The sequence below is a fragment of the Colius striatus genome, chromosome 7 (genome assembly GCF_028858725.1).
Source record: "Colius striatus isolate bColStr4 chromosome 7, bColStr4.1.hap1, whole genome shotgun sequence".
Taxonomy (NCBI): Eukaryota; Metazoa; Chordata; class Aves; order Coliiformes; family Coliidae; genus Colius; species Colius striatus.
The window spans coordinates 14622991-14644136 of NC_084765.1; the positions used below are offsets into that span (position 1 = coordinate 14622991).

General features: G+C 38.8%; 1 protein-coding gene across 6 annotated transcripts in view; it reads right to left on the reverse strand.

Moving 5' to 3' along the window:
- The window catches only part of SERGEF (secretion regulating guanine nucleotide exchange factor), a 158251-nt gene that overhangs the window by 88632 nt on the left and 48473 nt on the right, over window positions 1-21146 (reverse strand). The window contains exon 10 of one of the 6 annotated variants that reach the window (XM_061999156.1): window positions 13366-15380. The exons of the other annotated variants lie outside the window; for them this stretch is intronic. Coding sequence (XP_061855140.1) covers window positions 15363-15380 — 18 coding nt within the window. The 3' untranslated portion in view covers window positions 13366-15362. Of the gene's footprint in view, window positions 1-13365; window positions 15381-21146 lie in introns of those variants that run through there. 6 annotated transcript variants of the gene reach the window in all.

The window sequence follows — 21146 nt, forward strand, 5'->3', positions numbered from 1 at the left end:
GACAGTTCTGGCTCCAAAGTCAAGATCTAGTGGATGGATCTCTCTGAAACCAAGTAACTGGAGGCTAACCACATTCTATTATCTGGAAAAAAAAAACTCACAAACCAAACAAAAAACAAACAAATCAACCCAGTCATCTCCCTTCCTTTATAGGGAAATACACTATTAAATAGCCATAACCTGTATGTCTGTTAAAAAAAATCAATTGGCCAAATCCATAGGTCATATGGTAGTAATTTACCAATCTACAAACCTACAGTTCCTTCCAGGGCACTTAAGTGTAGAAATCTGCAGTGAATATACAATGCAAGCACACCACATGCATGTGAAGTGTGCTGCTAGTACTTTGCATGTCAAAGGCACTAAGAGATGAAATATGTAAGGGTCTGACCAACTCTCCCTTTGGAAAGATGCTGTTTCTATGTAGTGGAATCATAGAATGGTAGGGTTGGAAGGGACCTTTAGAGATCATCTAGTCCAAATCCCCTGCAGAAGCATGTTCACCTAGATCAGGTCACATAGGAACATGTCCAGGCGCATCTTGAAGACCTCCAAGGAAGGAGCCTCCACAACCCCTCTGGGCAGCCTGTGCCACTGCTCCCTCACCTGAACAGTGAAATAGGTTTTTCTTATATTTAAGTGGAACTTTTTATATTCCAGCTTCAACCCATTGTCCTGTTGCTAGCTACTATAGAAAAAAGGGATGTCTCAACCTCCTGACACCCACCATTTAGATATTTGTAAATATTAATAAGATCCCTCCTCAGGCTCCCCTTTTCTAGACTAAACACCCCCAGGTCCCACAGCCTTTCCTCATATGAAAGATGTTCCATTCCCCTGGTCATCTTGGTGGCCCTGTGCTGGACTCTCTCCCGAAGTTCTTTGTCCCTCTTGAGCTGAGGAGCACAGAATTGGACACAGGACACCAGATGAGGCCTCACCAGGGAATATTTTTCTACTTGCTAAACTCAGGTCCTTATCAAAAACATGCTTTGAGAGTTACCCAGAATTATTAGACCAAAATATTTTAAATTACTCATCTTAAGATTAGAAACACTGAATTAGAAACAAACAGTACAAATTTATGTTTGGCATTGACAATAAATAAAAGCAAAGCAGCAGCAGAAAATTAAGTATGGCAACATCCAATGGTTCATAAAAGACAGACACTTGGGGGCAACAAATGCCTTACAGGTGTGGATCATTTATAGAGGATATTATGTAAGGCAGGGAGCACAAGCAACAGTTATTTACAAAGCAATTCCAGTGTACACTATGGACAACCACAAACTTGATCCCTTACAGGAGTTTACTCATGTGCAATATGGCCAGTTTTGTTGGGGAGCAAGAAGTATTACAAAAAAATTCTTGTAGCTTGACACATGGCACACCAACTACACACATACACTCCACACAAACTACCCATTTTTGCACTTGCACTATTGTAATCAGGCTAATTTACTGCATCAACTAAAGATTCCCAAACACGGACCCCAAAGTGCTTATGTAAAAACTCTGCAACAAGGACTTTGATTATCCATTAAGTGCAGTGATGCTAGCCAACAGGAAGAGAAAACAAAATTAAACATCCATCAGAATGTGCAATTCATCTAAATTTCATACCAGAGGCACCTATAAATATGAGTCATTATAATAATGTACAAGGTAATTATATTTCATCACTCATTACCTTGACCCAAAGAGGACTTCTCATCTTCAGACAGAAGATGCAATCCAGACTTGCATTTTTATGACTAAAAAACTCTGCAAGAAGCATATCTTACTTAAGGCATCACTCTCACACTAGCAGCTGTTTAGACACAACAGAAACTCGACATTGTAAATCTACTGTAAGCGTTACCTTTTACCAGCCAAAAGCTTACACCACCAACAGCCAAATTATTAGGCTAGGACCACAAAACGAAACCTAGACCTTTGCAAGTCACTGCTCCAACCTCAATTCAACTCAATTCAAGTTTAGGAAGAGCAAATTAATTACTACACTGGATCAGCCCACTCCAGTGACAGGTGTTTCACAGGCACAAAACAGAAACCCTCACTAGACAGTTACAGTATAACCTACAAAGTCCACTTCTAGGATTCATTAAAGTTTATACCATTTCAAGATACTATAGAGATTTTTGTTTGCTGCTTCTGTGTGAACTTGGAAATTCTCAGTATTAGAAGGAAAGCATTCACTGAGCCCTGCTATGATGTAGTTCCTTCTCAAAAGTGTTTGTTATTGTTGGGTTTGGGTTGGGTTTTTTTAATCAAACAGCAGCTCTCTAGGAATCCGAGGCTCTAATCTGAACTGTTACGGCTGTAATTATGGCTGTGAAAGATTCTGGTTTACATGGAAAACTACATAGCTAATTGATACTGGGCAAGCCAAGAAAGCATTTGAGGTCTTATAATCTAAGATGCAATCATTAAATTGCTTCTTAATCCAAGGGCACGGAGTCAGAGAAAAACCACAAGAAGAAACGTTGGTTTCAATGGTTACTTGCGATCTTACTGTGTTTAGTAGGCTGACTCTTGGTTGATTTGCAAATATACACATGCCCATGGGAGCGGGATCTCACATCATTTAGCATTATGGCAGATTTCCAGTTCTTCGCAGAAGGGTTGTTTTTCTCCATGAATCAGCAACTGTCCATCACACTACAATGTGTGAAAAACCCACCTCATCAACATAAACTATATGTACATGTGTATACATCAGAGATGACTTTTTGGTCTTAAGATATATAGTGCACATGTGAGGATTACCATTTACACAGGCACATAAATACTCCTTGAACCCAGCCACACAACAAAGTGACTTTTCTCACCTTGTGCAGTCATACAGTGCTTTGACAATGCAGCATATCATTTACATTGTAAGATTTTAAATGTTTTCTTAAAGAATAAAAGCATCAACCCATCCTATTTACTATTTTCTGCCCATCCACAGGAAACTCCAGGTACCGATCCCACTGTGGTCAGCTACAGAACAACTGTTTGCCTGCTGCTGGAAAGTAAACTACATTTGCATTTTTGGATAATGCTTACAGAAAATGCATTCTAAAACACCCATCAGCAAGGAAAACAAGGAGCAAATAAGTTACATTTGAAGCATCTTCCTGAAACACGTTCCAGAATTTTAACAGCTCTCAATAATACAGATAATACCTCTAAACATGAGATAGTGAAAGAGATGAATGCTGCCCTAGCAAAAAGAACTTTTTCTCAGAATACTCTGACAAGCAAGTCATGCACTTTGGAAATATATTATAGAAAAGCATGTACTAATAATTCTTCCTTTTATTTTTTCTGTGTCTGTCTCTCTCTGATACACAGGAGATTGCAGTATTCTTATAGTACAGCATCACTGAGCCAATATTAAATAACAACAAATTTGCTGCCTCAAAAATGTCATTTCTTATAGGAGGCAGGGGGACAAGTACTATGTTCAGAAATCCACTGCTAATATTCAGGAATCAGCTTTTTGGTGTTGTTTTTTTTTAAATGATTCATACAGTAAATTACCAGCAAAATCATAACCTAATCCACAAGTAGTTCAGCAGAATGTGTGGGATCTTCATTGTTTCATCTGTTTGAATTGTATATCCAGGGCTTTGCAAAATTTACCCAAATCCTATCTCTAGCCCAGAACCTAATCTCAGAACCTGTACCTCATGGATATAATTCATGATTTGATGCTATACATAAATAGGGTTTTGTTTCTTGCAGCATCTATTTGTACATGGACTAAAGATCATTTAATACAGAACAGCCAAGTTATCAAACTGCAGTAACACTGTTGAAAGGGAAGTACTTGTTTTTTTAATTCAAAAATGTTTTTTTTTCATTATTAGTTGCATAGGGGTGACTTATGTTTACACAGCTCAGAGCTGGATTTAAATCCAATTTTAACAGCCAACTGTTTCAACTTGCATGTAAACAAACATACTGCATTTCTTCATTAGCTGGAATTTGCTGCAGTCTGTCAGCCATCTGTACTGTCTTGCATTCTGTTCTCTATTCAGAGCACCACTATCCAATGTTGGTGATATAGTATTGCTCTCTTTGGAGACACCCTGACTACACTATAAATAGTTTAGAGACATAAAAAACTATTTCTAACAGTTGTCTTAATATCTGCTTTCTCAGAATGCATTAGGTTGTTCTGTTTCTCATTCAGTTTTGGTTCTCCGTAGCTTTTTGAGGATACAGAGAGAAGAGGTTTTATTTTGGCGCTCTCAGAGGCGCAGAGCAAAAACTGCAGCTCAAGCACAACTTTATTCAACTTCTGAACCCTCCAAATTCTGGATGCAGAGGCCAAACCCCAGAGCATAATCCTGCAAATATCTGCACTGCAGTCACAAGGGTGACCGCATAATGCAGAACAGTCAGGCTGTTAAACCAACTAGTTTGGGTGCTAGCCACAGTCAGGGAGCAGGCCTGCACCAAGAGGAGCACACTGCTCTGCTCACACACCAAGCTCAAACCCCAGCCAGACCCAGGCTGGACTCTTGCACTGCATTACAGCAGCTCTGAACAGGAATTCAGGAGCCCCTGGAGCCTTGCAGAGTCCAGGCTGCCCTCCAGTCAGCTCAAACACCAGCACATCCCTCCCCTCTGTCAGTATCGACTTCTGCACAAACTAATTTGTGCTGCTTCTCCCCACCCTTTTCCTAGGATCCCTGTGCATGTAGACATACCCCAGGGCAGCCTTACAGCCCTCTGAGCTTTGCATGCCAGAGGCCTTCTCGATGGCAGCACTGACCTCTCTACTCCAGCCCCTGAGGCTCTCAGGGATCCTCCTGCAGCCAGTGCTTGCATTGCAGAGTTCCCTCCAGCCTGTAGTCAGACGCAGGGCTTTTGAGGCTTCTCTAACCTACTCCAGCTCTCTCAAACAATTCAAAGAGGAATGCAGCACAGGTGAGGATATCATCCAAACAGTTTAGGTACTGATCAGAGTAGCTTCAGAGGACTAGTGATAGTATCTTCAGAAGAATATAGCTCAAAAAACAAGTCCCTGCTAAGGGCTTTTGTAGCTTGCCAAGTCATCCTCTCTTTTAGAAACTAAGGAGAACTGTCAATGAGACAGGAAAACAAAACTCTGAATTTTCTTTCTTCTAGAGACAGTATAGCATTAAAACATTACTTGTATAACCAATACCACTTGACAAGTGATGCAACACAAACCATAAAAAGTTACTCAATATCCATGTTATTCTTCCAAATCAAAAGATGCCTATCCATATATGCCTTTTTAATTCACCCAATGGATAACTTCTGCAGGAAGACTTGATGCTCTGCCTTCAAGTTGACTCCCAGACTTACATTATACTTCTCATTTTAGAATCAGTGCTATAAACTCATCTTCCTATAATAGAACAAATTTGCTGCCCTCCAGAACAGACTTGTAGCATATTTGTGCAATATAACAGAGCTACCCGTGATCAGGGGTGCCACAATTCTGAATGCTGACTTTCAATGTAAAATGATTTATGGAGACGTGATGTTGCCTTATTCTTAGAGCTTCATTTCAGTTTCATTTTCCAGCTTCTGGCTAGCACAGAGGAGCAAAACACTGTCTACTTTTATCATCCTGTCAGCCATATACATAGGTGAGCAAGACTCACGACCAAACTTTAAGAGTGAAAGTCTGCCACCCAGTACTCAGTGACAAAACCAGACACTTAGCATGTAACCCAAAAGAAAAGTTCTGAAGGTTTCTAAAGACATCCCTCTGGAGAAGTTTGGCCTTTCTTTTTTTTTAAACCACAGCATCTAATAAAGCTGCCACTGGAAAACTTTTCCTTTTCCTAGTTTGTGGCTCCTTTTCTGGAACAGTATCAACAAAAGTTCCTACACCCTTGTGTTCAGATAATTTTCAGCAGAATTTTGTGTGCTTTAAACAAGCCAAGCTGCAGGCATGAAAGCAAGCTGCCAGAGAGGCTCCCTGCCACAGCATGCTCCTACAGAGCTGCAGTACTGCTGTTACAACATGAGGAAAATTAACTCAGACATCCAAACATTTGGGAGGACAGGATACAAAACAGTTTTTTCAACTTTTTTTTTTCTCTCCTCTTTTATATCTACACTTATATAGGCAGCAGGTTCAAAAAGGGGCCAAAAGGGGATAAGAGAATACAGGTCTGTTCAGTTCTACGACTAAAACAATTTTTAGAATGCAATACCATTGTCAAAATTTTCCAACTCTATTCTGGCACATCATATCCCAAAACCAGCCTGATCTAAAACTTTCAAATATGTTTAAGTCAAGAGCTCTTGGCAACATCTAATGCACAGACTATTTCTCACAAACTAAGGTGCTTATTTTTGGACTTCACCTTGGAGCAGGGAAGAATGACTGTTTTGTCAGCATCAGAAAAGTTTATGAATTCTGCCAAACATATCAATATTATGTGTTTCAAAGGTACCCCACCTGCACTGCAGATAGCCACATCTCTCTGCAAAGTCTATTCAGCATTAAAGGGACCTGCATACTTCAAACCCAGTGTAAATCAGGGCATGTTGGTAGCCACCAAGACTTACTGTCTCTATATGAATGATTATTGGTTTTAAAACTTGTAAACAACTACTGTGATTTCTAATGTACTTTTTACATCTTAAAAAAAAAGGGATCTTTTTTTAATGCTTCTCCTTTGTTTATCCCACAGTTCTTATACACACAATGATACTACTGATTGCATTAACCCTCTGGAGCTCCACAGCTTCAGAGAATTTTTGAAAGTCTGTAAATCTGCAAGAAATATCCTTTGTAGTGCCAGATTCTATGTATGAAAAGACAGCAATTTCACACTTTCTCACTTGTCCCAAACTTGTGTATTGCTGTTATACAGAAATTGAAATTATTAGGTATCATGGGGAATTACAGGTCCAATGGCAAGCTGTACTCACAAAAGTCCTTTTACACCATCTTTGTCTTTTAACAACCTCAATTTTTTTTAAACATTTCAAACAAACAATCTCACTCCATTGTGCACCCCTGCACTGCCTTCAACTCAACTGATGCATCATTTCAGTGCTTAGAGCTGTTAAGATTTCTAACTGGCTTCAGAGCACACACCACCAGCAGTCACCATCTGTGCTACCAGCACTGAAAGAATCAATAACTAGAACTTTCCACACCTGGAGTGGTGCTGACCCTGCTATGTCGCTTCTGGAATAATTAGTTTTCAATAAAGCAGGCTCCCTAGTAAAAAAAAAAAAACAAACAGGATGATTTCTTCACAAGCATTCAGCCACCCCCTCAATCCTTTGCTACTTTGCTCTACACACACAATAGCTAGATTCTACACACCCATGTTTCAACCAAAACCCGATTTCTTTTTTTAAGCCTTCTATATACACTCAAACATCAAAACCCTCCTAAAGTTTTGCCACTGTTAGGATACTGACAAACAGGAGAACAAAACTAGCAACAAGGCACGCTTTATATCAACTGCAAACCACAATAAATGACAACAGCATTGTTTCCTTCCTGTGTCCTGCCTGCATAGTTACCCTGGTCTAAGATGATCCTGGTATAAACCTCCCAAGCAACTGGGAAAATATAAATAAGAAACAACTTATTTTAAATTGATAGACTGAAATCTCCAAGAAAATTAGATTATTCTATCATTCATCTATGTCGTTTGTCATAATTTGGCTCCTCGGGCTTTATTTTGTAACCTTCCACAGTACTAATTCTATTCCAGTCTGACTTTTATACTACTGTTGGCAGAAGGTACCCAATGTCACCACTAAAATGCTTATCTGCCATGAAAAACCATCAAGTGCACTTCCATTCTTTATCCCCTTCTGCCAGTGGGAAGTACAAGAGAAGTAACTATCAGTCATACACCACACATTAAGCCTTTAAGAGTCAAGGCAGTTTATAGCAAAAGTCTGGTGCTTTAGGTCACTTGCAAATACACAGCTTTTTGAAACCCAGATATTTCATCATGACAAAACCAGACGCACAAGCAACACTGTTTAAAAGAACAGCAGCGTTGTTGCTCTTATAAAGAATGGAAAAGGTTCTTTTTAAATGTCTTGGAGATATCTAAACGAAAGTAAAATCTTGGGCTATATGCTATATGTTGGTTTTCCACAGAAATTGATGGTGAGGCTTTTAATTCAAACCCAAAGTAGACAGTCCAGGCATAAATAGAAAAGAAATAAATGAAAAACAAAAGCCTTCTTTCTAGCACAGTTATTTGCAGATCAAGCTGACTTAACGTGTCAGGAGTCACTGAGGTGAGAAAATTAGCTTTATGTTTAAAGGTTCACATATACCACTCTGAGAAAGAACAGAAATAAAGGGAACTGCTTCAGACAAGCAGAGATCCTTAAAAAGAACTGCAGACAGCATACATGATTCTAGATGACTAATACTGTAACTCAGAAGAAATACTCAAATAAAAATGATTCTCATGAATCAGGACTGTCTTTTCCAAGATATATTTTAACAAGGACAAAGTCACATCTGTGTCACCTCTAAACAACTGAGTCTTCTTTCAGTTTTCTGTTTACCCTTGCAGAAGAACACAATATTGCAGACATTGGGGTTTTTAATTTTCTGAAGAGCAGAGGCTCTGGTTTTAGTGAGCTCATTTCAATAGCCTGTCACACAGACCGTACATCTATTACTACTCAAAAGAAAACAGAGGACAGTGAGAAGGACATAGAATTAAAAATAATCTTATGAATTTAGAGCAAAATTGTCAGCATAAACCAAAATGACTTAATTTCATGTGACTAAAGAGCAATTTATGCTAGAAAACTGCACATAACTAGAGAAACAGCAGAACAAACCCTGAAAAAATCAGATGATTGTGTAAGCATCCAGATCAAGGACTCAGATTTTCAATGTATGGATAAGTTAAACTGCAGTTTTCTATTTTTCTACGTTTTCTACTTTGCAAACTTTGGAGTATAACGAAAGTAAGAACAAAGAGGAGAGGACAGCTAATTTTAGTGCTTCTGTGCTAAAACAAAAAAAACCAACAAAGAATCATTGAACCATGATGCAGTTTTTTTCCAGGCTGCTATTTCTTCCCCTCCACAAGCCAGTATTGCAAAGAAAATTCTGGCTTCTGCCCTATCAGAGAAATACAAGCACCTTATTTTATCCAGGGGGGCATTTGAGAGCTCTGAAGTGCTTACATAATGCTTCAATACATTTTTCTGCACCCAAAACATGTATTACAGTTAACAGGGGGAAACTGCATTTCTTTAAATTCCTTCTCTCTCAATTCACTGCCTTCCTAGTAAGAAGCACTGCTTCTGCAAACTGAACTTGATTTGAGCCTTGCCCAGTGCATTTTAACAAATAACCCAAAAACTCATTCCTCTGACAGCTCGTTACATAACAGAACTGGACCGGAGCTTCATAATTCTGAATTTTGAAGTGAAATGTGTGGAAATAGTTTTGAGGGCAGGAACAAGATATTAGGATCACAAGCTAATTCAGGAAGCTTCTAGCCCAACCTCCTGCTCACAGCCAAATCAGCTATGAGATCTGACCAAGTTGCTTGGGCTCTTTTCCTTAAGAATAGAAACAGTACAGCCTTCTTGGGCAGCCTTTTCACAGCTTGATTACCCTCATGGTAAAAAAGGTTTTCTTTACATTAAGCCTGAACCTTGAGTTTTAATTTGTGTCCTTTGTTTCTCAGCCTCCTGCCTAACGCCATCATCTTGATGAATCACCTTGTAGGTACTGGCAGGCAGTTACTAAGTGCCCTTGAAACATTCTCTTCTCTGTGCTGAATAAGCCTTTAAGATCTTAATTGTCAAGATTTTAATCTATCAGTTCTGTTAACAGTAAACAAGATACTGAGACAGTTACCTCCTCAAAATAACGTCACAATTTTCAGCTCTTGAAAAAAATTATGTGGTTTTCAGAGAAACTGTAATCATCTCATGTGAGTGCACTTTTGAACTCTGATTTTTCTGAGGTAAGTTCCCTTTTCTGTAAGCATTTACTCAAAACAACCCATCTTATGTTTCCAACATCATCAATACTACTACTCAAGGGTAGAATAAGTCTCCTACAATTCAAGGATCCATGGGTTGGGTTTGGTCAGTGTTTCAAAATGAAGCCAATTCAGAACAGAGAGCCAACACAGAAGTTTCTCTCCTGGGTGGCAAATAAATACTTTGATAAATTTGGGCAACCAAACAGAAAGCTATAATAGAAAAAGCTATCCTGCCTTCAAATACAGCAGCTACAGCAACATTAAAATATACTGGGTTAGGTTCATAATATTGCTGTTAAAGTTATTTGCTCTTCTCTAAGGAGCTATGTGGTATCGCTTTACAAAACTTCACAAGAATAAATTATGCTTTCCAAGCATTAAAGACACATTAACATGACATAGGTCATGGGAAATTCCAGTTTCAAATACTGAATACAATAGATCAGAGATCAAATCAGTATTAGAAAAAAGAAGAGGGTTACATTAACTAAAATAGAGCTTCTGAAATTAAGTAATTTTTCAGTCGCTATGATAACACATCTTCCAGTGGCTTAGATGTTCGCGAAAGAGTCATTTAGACATAACTTCACTTTTAGTCATTTACTGGAATACAGAAGCCTCTGGCTTCATTCCAGAAGACTTCTCAAATCCAATACAAAAAAAACCCCACAACCCCTCACGTCAGCCTGAGCAGCCACTATCATAGAATCATAGAATGGTAGGGGTTGGAAGGGACCTTTAGAGATCATCTAGTCCAACCCCCCTGCAGAAGCAGGTTCACCTAGATCAGGTTGCACAGGAACATGTCCAGGCAGGTCTTGAAGCCCTCCAAGGAAGGAGACTCCACAACCCCTCTGGGCAGCCTGTGCCACTCCTCCGTCACCCTCACAGTAAAGCTGCAACATGACAGACAGCAATACAGCAGCACATTTTAAAACTGTGTTCATCTTTTTTTTGTGCTCCTCAATTACATAAAAGACAACCTGAGAACATTTACTTGTCTCACCATTTCATTGACCATGTTATTAGCCAATTCATTCACTTGTCCCTAAGAGACAAAGTCAGTATGCTTATTCTTGCTCGTAAGTAAATATTTAATTGCTTAAAAACAATTGCATTGAGCTAAAATCTGTTACACTTAAGTATCTTCAGCTTTACTTTACTTCTCATTAACCAAGCATACTCTGCACAGCTAAAAGTAAAACCAGATGTTTACCAAATTAATAATATTCTTGTTGATAGATATTGTATCTAAAAACATTTTAGAAACAGTTGAAGCTACACAGTATTGTGAAGTTAGCTAAAATTAAGGTGGGTTTCTTTTAATAGGCAACATAAGCTCTTGCTATTTCATTTTGGTATTAAAACGTGAAGTTTCAAGTTTAAGACTTTTAAAAACAAGATTTCAAGCTATATTTCAAAAAAAGCCAGATCACAGTTATGACAAGACTTTCAAGAAAAACTTGTCTTAACCCAAGTATTCAGATGTTCACTATCATCACTACCCTAAAAGAATCTCAGATATAAAAGTTCTATATTATCAGCTTGATAGTCACCAGAAATTGAGCAAGCATACAGCTTTACAAAACGGATATCGTAGAGCTCCACTGACTGAAGTGCATCTCTCGAACACTAGACTTGACCTAGAAACCTATGCTACATTTCGGGTCTCCAGTCAAGAGTACTACAGAGCTGTGTTGTCAGCAAACAAATATCAAAGGATTCTATACATGAGATTTACTATGAGGAGTTACACTTTACACAGTAACGCTTGCTGGTTTTTTCCTCATCCCTTTTGTTCTGTTCTGTCCATCAGAAACCTACTTTCTGCTGCTTGCTTTTATTTAACCATGTGGGTTTTACCCTTTTCTTTTGTCAGTTGTTATGCTTTGAACTATGACACTGTTCCAAGCCAATTCACCTGCAAAGATGGTTTGAAAAGCCTGCCCAGTGGGACATAAATCAGGACAGAAGGCAGGTGCATAATGCTTTCCAGATTCAGAATGGCAATGAGACAAGAACAGTAGTATGAACAGTGGATTCTTAGCAATTTCTGGATGGGAAAATGCAGTTGGGCTTACTGCACACTCAGCTAATAAAAGGATTTTGTATAGTCATCTAAAACCACTGGTTCACTCCTCCTGCTCTCCCAGGATCACGCAGTTTGCTTTGCTACAATTGGCAATGTGCTGGTCTTCAATTCTTCACAAATCTCTATTGAGTAATGTCAGGTATCAAGTGCCTTAGAAAGACAAGAAAATATAAGACAAACATTTGGTAATTTTTTTTTTCTGCATGTAGTACAGCTAATGCTTTTAGAAAGAGATACAGAATACAACTATTGACCACTGAGTCTTTTACTCATTTCAGCAACTCTGATAGCAGAATCTGCCTGGGCAGAGTGGGGAAGACATGCTGCTGAAGGAAAAGGTTATTTAAGGATCAGACAGGTCAGCTCTAAAACTCAGCTGAAAAGTTTGACACCGATCCAGAGGAAATAAAGTGCTAACACATCTCACCTTGAGGTACTGCCCTTAGTTGAAAAAAGGGTGAATAAAGACCTATAGCTTCAGTTTTCTACAGTATACAAGTTTCTTCTCCCTCAGAAGGTCCAAATAGACTGTAGACCTTAAAGAATTTTCAGATGTCAAGAACACCTGCTTACAGCCAATTGAACACTATTTTTCCCCAAAGTTTGGAGAAAGCCTGTTCTCTGAGAAATAACACACTGAAGTATCTAAAAGTTTACGATCAAACACACATTTTTTTAAATTTAAATTTAATTTTAAATTTAAAAAGGTAACAAAGCTGCCTCTGCAGACCATCTCTCACAGGTGCAGGTCCAGCACTATGACAAATGTGAACCGCATGACAGGCTTGTTGAGATGTGCAAGTATTAGCTTCCCAGCAGCCATACCAGATGGCTCTCAGTAGGTCTACACAAAAGCAGCTCTCCTGGGCAAAGAGCAAAAGAAAGAAAAAGGAGAAAAAAAAACCCCACAGAAGCAAAATCTCTCACAAGGAAGCTTCAGCTAAAGAATGTGTAATGATTATGGTCCTGTATGAGAGATCTTTGATAAATAAATTATGAATGAAAGCAAATTACCTGAACCTTTGGGAGGTGTCTCTCACACAAATGTAACAACCATGGTTTTTTAATACCAGTTCTCTAAAATCCAAGCATTTCTCTTGAGTTGTACCTACATATATCTCAATTACATGTGGCAACACAAGCATATTTTTACTACTTTCAACATCTGTATTACAATGAATTTATTTAAAAATTACTAAGTGAATGACAATAGACTCATTGAAGAGCAAATGTACAATTCATAGATTCAATTTTTGTTAGCTCAAACATAAAACTAATTTAGCATCACCACTCCAAGTGTTTTAACGTTTTTTATTCATTTTCTCCCTGAATATCATCCAATATGTAGTATTGAATACAAAAGAAAATAAGACAGGTGGACTGAAACCCCCTCAATAAATGTGTAAACATATAAGTGCATTACAATGAATCACATTTATCCAATAAGTATAAAAAGACTTCAGAATTTGGTCCTGATTTCTCAAACTATCAAAATTGAGTGTTTAGTCCTGTAATAACAAAAGAGAAAGAAAAATATTTTTCTTTCAGTCACGAGACTCCAACACAAAGCACATGCAGTCTCATTGAATAGGAAATTATGTTTCTGATGCACCTTAACCTGTTGTTAAAAAGATAGTAAATATGACCATAATCCTTGCAGTAACACAGGTATCTAAAAGAAGCTGTCAGTAAGTGTAAGGGGGAGAATATAGGCGAAAGAAGGTTGAAAGAGCAACTTGGAATGTATATTTAAGTTCAGCAGCAGTACATCAATCATCCCTCACGTACTTAGCGTTACCAAGTTTTAAGTGCTCAGATAAAATGGCTTTATTAGAATTCTCTCTGGCATGGCATGTTGAGCACAAACTCAGGATGAGCGAATAAGAGATCTTCTCATGGCTTTCTGCCAATCTAACTGCAAACAGAGGCCTCATGTGCAAAACTAGTCATCTATGAAGACCCTAAATACTTAGTCTTACTGGACTCCCAACTCATTTGGCCACAAGTAACTCATTTGGCCGCAAGTAACATGCAGAAAAGCACACCAGAACATTATACTCTCCTCATTTGTTGAGAAGGTAAGGGTGGGACAAGTTCTCTCTTGAACACAAAAGACATTACATGCACATTCTATGCTATTTCATATTTCTGAACAGCTTCTCAGCTAATCTAAAACAATTGTATCTTAATATTATTTATTAGCATCAGTGTACTTCACATGTCAGTATTTAAGACATGAGCATTTTGCTTTTCATGCTCCTCCAAGCAGTCTGTATTTCAGACATGTGACAAGAAAAAACAGAAACAGCAAATTAATCCTGTCAGACAATGCCAACTGCCAAATCAAAAGAGAAACTTCTATTACTATATACTTCTATATTTGTCGTGGTCTAGGTCCATCCAGGAATAAAGGATCACGATCACCCCTAAGTACCAAGGGCCTCTGGAATGCCCTAAGGACAGAAAGGGCTCAAATTGCTACTTATGGTCCCAGGCAAAGTAGACAAGACTACTCGGCTTGGGGAAGAAAACAGAAATTAATTTAATCCATCACCAACTAAAAACATAGAAATCAAAACCATAACAAACAGAAAACAACAGAGAGTGGTACAATGATGAAGAGCACAACCAGCCCTTTAAGACCACCTTCCCCCCCCTCCTCTCCTCTTCCTGGCCTGAGACCCCTGATCCCAGTCTTTACCTCCTCATCCCCTGAACGGGGGGATGGGGGGAAGGGAATGGGTGTTTCAGTCAGTCCTTTCCCAATGACTTCTGCCACTTGTCTCGCCTCAAGGCAGACGGGCTTCTCACCAGTCCCCCCTGCTCCTCCAGGAGATACCTCACAGGCTAGGGAGCCCTGCACGGGCTGCTCCAATGTGCGTTCATCCCAAAGGCTGCAGCTCCTCTCTGCCTCTCGTGTGGGTCTGCTCTGGGGCCTGCAGGCTCTCCAGCATTCCTGCACCACGGCCACCTCCTCACACAGTCTCCTGTCCATCTGGGCGCACTCAACCAGAGCTGCTGGTTGCTCTCAGTCCTGCCATTGCCCTACATGGGTTGCAGGGGCACAGTTTGTTTTCTCGCCACAGATTGCAGAGGGGTCTCCAGTCCACTGCTTTTCCTTCCTTCCTCTCCTCTGACTGTGGGGTCTGCATGGTCGCCTCTGTCTTGTACCACTCCTACACCTCCTCTTCTGCTGAAGATTTCCCTTCTTAAATAGTGATGGCAGAGACACCAGATTGGCCTGTCCGGGCTGGAGGTGGGTCCACTTCAGAGCCAGGGGATGTTTCAAGAACTGTTTATGAGGGCTGCTCCCCCTGTTATCAAGCAAAAAGCAGCTTCACACACAAACTCATGACAATATTGCAAGTATTCTCTCATTTTCTAAAGCTGCAAATCTCAGCATTTTGTTCTTGTTATGAGATTTCAGTCTAACAACTGAACAAAACACACCTTCATGGAAAGTTTTACACTTGAGCATGTAAATGCATTTCTACAAGTGTCTATACTTTTCTTAGCCTCAGTTCTGTGTAATTGAGGACTCAGATACAAATACTGACCAGAATCAGAAATATCAAAGAGAAAGAAGTCTTAAAAACATGCAATAAACTTTAGAAATGACTGACATTGCAGATTTCCATTTTGTCATTTGCTTAAAGTTACTTTTATTTCCACATTATATGCAACATGAAATAACATTTTGTATTATTTTAAAACAGAATTAAGAACGAAACCACAAGTGCCATGAAACAGTAAAAGAGAACGTTATGAATTGTTTCCGTATGACTAACAGTATCCTTTCCCACCACCACCTCTGACTTGCATACGCAATGAAAGCACTAGATTCACTGTAAAGCAAAAATCAATCTGCATGTTCTTAAGAATCTGGCATGCAGTTTCAAAGTGACCCTTTCAACCATGACAAACTTAAATTTTCAAAAGACAAGTTGACACCTCCTAACTCAAGCTTAGATCACTAATAATAAGACTAACGCTTTCAAATACCCATGTCATTGTTTTAATAAATGTTCTCCTTGTCCAACAATCCACTCAAGAACATGAAACAAAGGATCAAATGAAGGCTTCAGACCTGAATCAGTTCTGCACACCAGTATTCAAAACAGATGACTTCAAGTGAAGAGATTGCCTTTTGCTGACTTCTTTAAGTATAAGACGCCAAGAAAGAGATCTGCCTCACAAATCCACAGCAGGATCCCTTATATATCATGTACACTATCAAGCAAGGTGGTATTTGAGCAACCAATGATACAGGGCATGAGAAACCTGTGTATTTGAACAAGCTGCCAGCAGCCAATAGGGGAAGTTACTGTACTGCTTTCCAGAATTCAATTCAGAAACACTTCTAACTTTGTACAGGCCCAAGAGCACAAGTGCACACACACAGACATACATACATATATATATATATATATATATATATATATATATACACATATATATAACCACAGAAGCAACCACAGAAGAGAAAAAAATAATCAAGATGATACCTTGATTCTCCATCAAACACACTCATTTCACTTGTATTTATATTTGCCAGTCGTGGAGTTTTCAAGTCATTTTGGTATCAGGAAAGCAGACAGATTTATGGTTACCCCAGCTACAAAGACTAAGCTCAAACTATTCTTTTTCCCCTAGAGAAGGCAGGACTTACAGACTGACATAATGCCAGAAACATTGCTTGATCTCAGCAGGCTTATACATAGATAGGTGAAAAACTTCTGCTCACATGGTTTCACAGCAGCCTCAATGATCCAATCTACTAAGCAAACTGAAGAGATTTCAGTGATATGCACTGGAGAAGAGCCATCCTCCCTATGTAGTTTTCTTGGTAAGGCAGAAATACATTTGAAGGAAGAATTTGAGACATTCACAATTAAAGACATTGTAATGCTTTCTATTTCATTTCCTGGTCTAATTTCCTCATAAAAGTCTGAAAAAAACCCTCGTAACTTTACTCCCAAAAGCTTTTTTGATAATTGTAACCCAATTATTGTATAAACTTTTATAAATATACAGCTATTTGCTCTAAAAGTGCATGCTCCCCTTTTCATTTTAACTGCATTACCACAATGAGTAATGCATCTTTAGGAAAATCAGGATGCCTTCATCTTTTCTTTGTAGTGGTTATAATCCTAAAATGAGAGCAAGTAGCAGATCAAGAAGTCAAAGAAAGAAAAAAATCATCAATTCATTGTTTGTATCTCACCGGAATTTACCTTCATTTAAGTCATAAAGTCTTTCCCAGAACTACAGAAGAAAAATATTTTGTCCACTCAAGACATTAAAAAACAAAAACCAGAAACAACACAAGCCACGGAAAAATAAAAATAGGGAACCAGAGAAGACGTGAGAGGGGAATAAGATTCAAGAATCAAAAATCTTATGCTCTGCTTGCATTGGTACAGAGAACAAAGAATTTATAAATACAAATAACTACATTTGCCATAATGCAATGGCAATAACTACAAAAGCAATAAAGGAATTGCATAGTTATATACAGCTGTAATGTACCTTGTCATAGCACTTAATCAAATATTAGGACACCATAATATCTCTGGCTGGATTAAAGCTGTCGAAATCTGTTAGACAAAGTTTGTTAGATGGCTTTCATCCTTTCCCCCACAAACCCTTGTGAGCAGAGACTGGTTGGCTCCTCTTTTTTTTTTTTTCTTCCTATAAGAAATAAACCAAGGTTTCATATTTTCAAGGCCTTTGACTGCACTCACAGTTTCAAAGTGTGAAAACAACTAGCAGTGGAGGCTTCAGGTAAACCTTGGTAACTTAAAAAAATTGGACAGAAGGGATTTTCACTGAAGCAATTACCAGCAGGAAAACTGTCTCTTTAAGGCTTGTCAATTCAACACTTAGGAGCACAAACATTATGCCAAACAAAAAAACATTGTTGTTCTGGAAAAACAAACACATCACAAGAAGTTCTTACTGGCTCCTAAATTACTTGTTACCAAGGAAGGGACTGTTTACATTAGCTCTACACCTAGAAAGAAAAGGAGGAAATGGAAAATGAGAGTTAAAGTGGCAAAATGTAAGAGATGTCATTTTCAGAACCATACCACTAAGGAACTATCAAATTTTTTTCCACCCTGATAATAAAACAATAAAAAAAAAACCTTTATAAGCTTTTTCTATGATTAAAAAAAAGTTCACAAGGCAGGACACATCTTCACAATCTTTCTAGGTATCCAACAGCAATCAAGTGCCAGGAGACTCAGAATCTCCAGATCTGTTTTAAAACAGAAGACAATTTTGCATTTTTGTCCTCACAGGATTAGATGCATCGTTTTTACTTTTTCTTCTCCTCCTTTCACAAACAAGTTCTGTTGGTTGAATGCTGGGACAAAAGCACAGGCTATATTAAACCACATAAGAAATACATACAAAGTTCAGAAGTAGCTTCTGCCTTTGACAATTTCAGCTTAAATTATAAGCAAGGCAGCCAACAGGCAAAGGAGGTAGGACACCAGGTGGGAGGACCAACAAATACCTGTAATTTAGCGGACTACCCCATACACCAGTTTTTGAAAACTATTGTGTGCCAAGTCAGAGCAAAAACTTTAGGCATCACAGCAGAAACATGAATTTCCCTCCTTTCTGAATCTTTCCTTAAACGGTAGCTCTACAATAATTTACAATCTAAGCACAAAGGCCAGAAAGACTGGCAGGGCTCACAGTTTAAATCACCCATTGATAAGTAAAAGCTGGAAACATCAGACAAATGAAAACAAACACCATCACTGGCATAGAAGTACAAACATAACCCAAGTTCAAACCAAATCCAAACTCCTTAAATTAAAAGCAGAAGCAAGAAGTATGTGTGCTGGCCAGAAAAGAATTGCCTTGGTGAGTTTATAGCTCCACAGTGACAAATGAGTTTGAAAGCACCAATGGAAAAACTCAATAAACAGAACTGGAACCACTAAGATCTCTCCCATACAATTCATCTGTACTACACTACCCAGGAGCCCAGCATATTTGCCAGCTATAGAATGCATACTATCTGTTAAGGAGCAACTTTTCAGAAGTAATACTCTCCAGAAAAGGAGGAAGAAAACCAATAAAATCAATGAAGAACTAATGAAGTAATTTCTACTAATACAAAAAAACCCCACCCCAATTAAAGAGTGTTTCATCAAATTCCTATGCGGGTAAATTAAACAAATTAAATTGCTCCTCCTGCCTCCCTTCTTTTTTTTTTTTCTTTTAAAGATTCCACTGTTAATAGAACCTGTCAATATAATTCACCAACTCAAAAGAAAATGGACATATAAGAAGCATTAACACCAGAAGTTTCTTGACCTGAAATTCTAGGGTCAGCCAGGTAAAAAAGAACTAATCTAACCCCAAATCATCAGTTTTGCATTACATATCCATCCATAAAAGGAGGTATGGATGAGATTTCTCTGCAAAGAAGGCTGTAAATTGATAGCTTTGTTCCAGTTCACTACAGTTTCACATTGATTTTCTCTCGTTTTAGCCTGCATTGATTTGTTAATCTCTTCTCTGTAACAGTTCTAATGACAAACTAGGAATGAAAAACTGCATACTTTAAGGCATTTTCCACCACCCTTTTGCTTCAAACCGTATTTTCATTTGTATTTGAAACATGTCCATACACATGCCCTGGGTCAGAACTGACTCACATTAAACTAGGATGGATACTGTTTACACTGAAACCTTTCAGTTTAGGCTCCTCATGGATGAGCAAGACAACTGAAACAACAACAGTGAGGTAAAACTGGATTTCTGCACTAACAGTTGTCACCTTCCAAGGTTGCTGGTGATCAATCACAGAGATTTTGTCTTAACACCAAGCATAGTTTTTCTAGGCAATTTTGCAGCACTCCCCACTATTAAGGCTTCACCCACACTCACAGCTATACCTCCTCAGTCATCACATGCTGAGTGGGACTCCAACTCCTGACTTCATCCCACGTCAGTCCTCTCCTACTTCACCTAAATTGTCATCAAATCACCCCTTTGTGGTTTCTCATATAGATTACAAAGCAGACTGACCCCCAGCTGGCACCTCAGCCTTCCAATACAACTCCAGCAGAGCAATTTTGGTCATTTTATAACCAACCCTCACCTGCAAAGGTGATAACTGGAAAAGCTCTAGTTTGTAATTACACATCATATGCTCTCTGGCATGCAAAGACCGTGCAAGAGCTCTCCTTTGCCATTCACTTGGCGTGAATTCAATTTTCCATCCCCCTTTCTGCAATGTCAGCTGCAGAGATATTGGTATGGGTGATAGGAAGCACGGTGCTGGGAATCAGTAACATTTGCTCTTTGCTTTCCAAAAACACCACACCTAGGCTCTGCATATAACCATAAGAAGAGGAAAGCAAAGCTCTCCATCCTCTCACCTAGTGTTCAATAGCTGAGCTTCATCAGATTATTTATGATGAAAGTGCAGCTAGGTTACAGTTTTCATGGACCAGACTAGTATTTCCAGAGCAACTTCTGTTGCCTAACACACTGGTATTCCTAACTTCCAGAAATTACTTTGCTACAAGTAATAAATGTGTCTCTACCCAGCACATAAGATACTCTTTACAAACCATGGTCATGTCTTAATGGGATAAGATTAACTACCGAATAAATGAAATGGCTACCTTGCCAAAAAGCTGTATTTTAATTTCAGCAGTTTGTTACTGCCCTCCATTTCCTGCTAGGAGAAGGACATGAGAACCAAATGACATAAGAAGTAAATGCTGTTTCCTTATTTCCTGTGATGTAGCTGTAAACCACTCTGAATCTTCTTGCAGTGTCACCAGCATTAGTGTTATTCTCCTACATAAGGTATCCAGATCACACGAACCCTCCTAATCTAACACAGACTTTCTGCATTTATTTCTGACTGCAGTTCTATTCTTTTGATATATCTATTTTGGGGTTTTTTCCCTAATGATAATTTCACAGCATCACACAAAATCTTAAGGGTTTGGAAGGGCCCTCAAGTGATCGTCTAGTCCAACCCCCCTGCCAGAGCAGGACCACCTAGAGTAGGTCACACAGGAACTCATCCAGGTGGGTTTTTAATG